The sequence below is a fragment of the Anarrhichthys ocellatus genome, unplaced genomic scaffold (assembly GCF_004355925.1).
Source record: "Anarrhichthys ocellatus isolate YVR2014 unplaced genomic scaffold, GSC_Weel_1.0 scaffold93, whole genome shotgun sequence".
Classification (NCBI taxonomy): Eukaryota; Metazoa; Chordata; class Actinopteri; order Perciformes; family Anarhichadidae; genus Anarrhichthys; species Anarrhichthys ocellatus.
Genome location: NW_022280123.1, coordinates 851,954 through 856,053, shown reverse-complemented (window position 1 = coordinate 856,053; position 4,100 = coordinate 851,954). Strand labels below are relative to the sequence as shown.

The 4,100-nt window shown below is 41.5% G+C and overlaps 2 protein-coding genes across 2 annotated transcripts in view; one reads left to right on the top strand and one right to left on the bottom strand.

The window, feature by feature from the left end:
* The window catches only part of tsnaxip1 (translin-associated factor X interacting protein 1), a 5,585-nt gene extending 3,766 nt beyond the window's left edge, over window positions 1-1,819 (bottom strand). The window contains exons 1-3 of the mRNA XM_031875685.1: window positions 1,095-1,819; window positions 917-1,010; window positions 70-266 (exon numbers count right to left, since the gene is read on the bottom strand). Coding sequence (XP_031731545.1) covers window positions 70-266; window positions 917-1,010; window positions 1,095-1,175 — 372 coding nt within the window. The 5' untranslated portion in view covers window positions 1,176-1,819. The remainder of the gene's footprint in view (window positions 1-69; window positions 267-916; window positions 1,011-1,094) is intronic.
* A 762-nt stretch (window positions 1,820-2,581) lies between these two features.
* The window catches only part of LOC116398925 (ran-binding protein 10-like), a 13,733-nt gene continuing 12,214 nt past the window's right edge, over window positions 2,582-4,100 (top strand). The window contains exon 1 of the mRNA XM_031875681.1: window positions 2,582-2,966. Coding sequence (XP_031731541.1) covers window positions 2,768-2,966 — 199 coding nt within the window. The 5' untranslated portion in view covers window positions 2,582-2,767. The remainder of the gene's footprint in view (window positions 2,967-4,100) is intronic.

Sequence of the window (4,100 nt, the reverse complement as noted above, 5' to 3'; positions counted from 1 at the left end):
GGCGATAAAGGGACCTCTCCTGTAAATAACTTTTCCATACACGTTTGAGAGTCATGTTTGGTCATGTACCACTGCCTGCATGGCCATTTCTTTCTCCCTCATGGCCTTGACGTCCCTCTGCAGTTGTTGCTTCTCCCTTTTCAAGGCTCCAATCTCCGCCTGCTCCTCTGCCCAGCGAGCTTGAATCCTTCTGTCGCATTCCTCTGTCACCAGCCTCAGATGGGATCGCAGCGGCTCCAGTTCTCGGATTTTATCCTGCTGATATGCTGAGCAGATGGAAAATGCTTCAAAATGATCTCTTCGTGAAACTCTAGGGCTGAAACAATTACTTGGTCAAATGAAAAGTAAGTGATTGAGCGATCTGGAGACACCAATCCCCTCAGTATCTGAGAAGCTGGGATGGGCACTTGCCATTATGTTAAAGGTTTTACAGGCTAAATAACTAAAGGACACACCGAAAAATAATATAGCTGGTTGCTTAATCAACAATAAAAACTATGTTATCAAATTTCAATTAAACTAATTTAAAAAGTTATCACTTCAGATCTTAAGAGTCTTAAAATTGTGAGATTGGCATTTTGCAATATTTTTGCCAATGACTCATGAACTATAACTTTAAATAGAAAATGTGTCCCGTGGTTGTGAGTCACTTTGTATTTTGATGCAGACTCAAAATTCTTAAACATTTTCTGTCATTTAAATAACAAATTAGAAGATTGTGCATTAGAGTAATGCTCACTCTGTTTTTCTGAAAGATTTCATTTTTTCTGTATATTTCAGGTGTCATCATTTTATAGTGTCTCAGTTTTTTCTTGCTTAATTTCTTAAATGTAACTCAGATGGCTGCCTGGTAGTAACTTCACCTTATCCAATCGAGTTATTCTTAAGAAAGGAAAATGATCATAGAGGTACAGACCCAAAGTGTTTTCATATTCCTTTTTGATGGCAGAAAGAAGCGGTTGGTAGGTTTTGAACTCTTTGATGAAACGACCAAAGACATCGCGGTAGACCTGTGGCCAGATTGAAATATGTAAGTACCCCCTCTAACAATGTTTTTATGGTAATTCCTCTGGTTTTATTGTAAAAAACAGCACCTGTAGTTTCAGTTCCTGAAATGTTGGCTCATAAGAGCTGATAGTATGTAGCTCCTTGGTCACATAGCTCTCCAGGTGCATCAGGAGTTGAGGCTTTCTCCCTGGGCTTGAATAAATGTAACTGCTACCTGTCCAGCAGAACTACACACACACACACGCATGCACGCACACACACACACACACACACGCAGCTTTGATAGTGACTCAATCATCTTCGCAGCCAGCATGTAGCATGTAACATGTAACTACTTGATCGATTAATCACTAATTTAACTGAAGTGGGATTTTCAGGAGTGAAATTCTGCCAGGTGTTATGAACCTCTAGCTACCTTTGTCCCTGCAGGTTGGACAGAAACAGCAGCGGCACTTTCTCCTTCTTGTCCTTCCACTGATGTCTGGACAGTGTCATTTTGTAGTCTATGGTCATATGCACTCCTGTCAAAGAACAGATCGAAGATACATTGCACATCGTAGTTAACGCTAACTCTAGTAGCTCTACCATGTATGACGAGCTAGTAAATTACAATAATGGAATAGCCATAATAGTTTCACTATATGAAAAACTTTGACAAGGTTACGAGGTTACAAGGGTTTTCATTTGTCATTGTAGGACAGGGTTGTAACACGAAATTTAAATTGTAGTCCCAATTTGCTATATATAGAAAACAAACAACACCAAAACAAACTATATTATATTTTTGGATATTTTAATGACTTGCCTTTGTTTTTGTGACGGTGTTAAAGGTGGGAATTTTACATCTTTAAGTGGTGACATCTCTAGCGACTCTATGGAGGCTCAATAACAACGTAACTACCTATTGTCCTTTTGACGTTGCTGAATTTGGTTCGTTTAGCTCAAGGTTGTCTTTAGCATCACAGAGCACGGCGTTGTAACAGGGTTTCCATGGCAACGAGGACGGACCACGCATCAAGACCCACATAGTAGACCGCGGCGCGCCTAACTAGATTTCAAATTGTGTAAGACGAAAAGTTTCCTCTTAAATAGAGAGCACGGACTGTCTAACCACGGGAACCTGCAACTTTCACGTGAACACGTGACAAATGACAAAAAAATTGATGAATATATAAAAAAACGGTTAACCTATTTCATAAATATCACATATTAACTGCATCTTCATAATATAATAATACGCTCATAATAGCATAGATATAAGAAAACATGCCAAAATCACTTGAATAGAAACTCGTGAGGAATATTTAGAGAAACAAATACACTTTTTCTGTTGTTCTGGAGATAATATTTATTCTGTCAATTGATTTGCATGCACAGCAAAGACTTTTATGTTCCCCATTCTCGTATGGATACATTTAGGGATCAAGTTGAAATTACATAACGTTAATGTTCTTAAAAACGGTCTTTAAATTTAACAGCTGGAAAAACTACATTTCCTAGCTACCTTTCTTTGTGAAAGCCCTTAACCAGGATAACCGTGGTGGAGCTGTGTAGTCATTTCCAGAGAGTGCAGAGGAACTACAGTAACCAGACGGCACCGCTCCAGCCTACAGTACATTCTGCTGCTTATCCGGGGATGTCACACCGCTGCTATTTTCTCCCCTCAGTCCCTCTCACTCTCAGCCCACAGCTCAAGCGGACTGACACGGGGTTTTGGATAGAAAGAAACGAACAATAAGATAACAAAACAGGGGCCAACATGGCAGAGCTCGGAGCGGGAAGCCTGCCGTTGGGAGATCCTGCTTTTAATTACCAGGAACACGAGCTGAACGAGCGGCTGAAGCGGCTCTACCCGGCTGTGAACGAGGAAGAGACCCCTTTACCCCGATCCTGGAGCCCCAAGGATAAGTACAGCTACATTGGGCTGTCACAGAACAACCTGCGGGTCCATTACAAAGGTTAGCGAGCTAGTCTGAGCTAGTGGTCACAACAGTTAAGAGGGTCTCAGCTCAAATCTGTCACTGCTGTTGCGGAGGGGGGTCTCACACTCACTCACAGTATGCGATTATGTTGATTGTGTGTGTGCGTGCGCGCACTCCTGGTAAATCTAGTCTGAGCTGCCTCTCCTGTAACCTTGCTTTGTTTAACAGATGAGCAGAGGAATGCCCAAACGGGTGACAGTGAACTCGCTAACCCTGACAGTTTGTCTTATTACCACGCTCAAATTCACCTTCAACAACACGACTCTCCTTTTGTTTATTTGCCGTTTGTGACGTTATTTGTCCGCAGTAAACTGTGTATCTGACGTTCCCCACAGTTCGTACTGTAAAGGGCCATTGGAAGCAGTAACGACGCACCGAGCTTAGCGAACTAATGGTATTTAACAAACAGGAGGTAGCTAACAGCGAGCCTCTGAATACAGTAGTTAGCCCTGTGGCTAACCAGCTAGTGTTAGCTAACCTAGCTGTTCCTTGTGCCTGATGTTGTATTTGTCTAAAACAGAAGGGTACGCTGGCTACAAGATGGACACAAGCCAAACTTGTTGTTAACACATTACAATGTAGCTAACTCTGTGAGCAATGCTGCAATTGTTTAGTTTTTGACAGCAGCAAGCAACAAAAAAAAATAGAATAAAAAATGGCATTGTTGTGTTTCTCGCGTGATTTCAGTGACGGTGTTCTAGAAGTCTTTTCCAGAATTCGTAAATCTTTTTTTTTTTCCGCCTGGAAGCAACCGGTCCAACTCCATTCAGGACTGTATGTGCCCTGAGCTCAACAACAGTCTCACGTCCAACCTCCAGCAGGCAGCCAGCTCGCTTTCAACAGCTGCTGAGAGGGAGGAGGCCTCTGCGCATTAGGCCCAATGTACCGATTTGGTAATACATCTGGTATCGGCAGATATCTGGCATTTCCACAACAACAGCAACTTTAACATTACTTGTCAGACGGTTCGATCAACCGTTTATTCGGATGTCTAAAAACCGTCAGTATGGCCTGCCTGGCCTATCAACTGGATTAATAAAAAAAACCTCTATATCTATATATCTATCTATATATATCTATATATATATATATATCTATATATATATATAT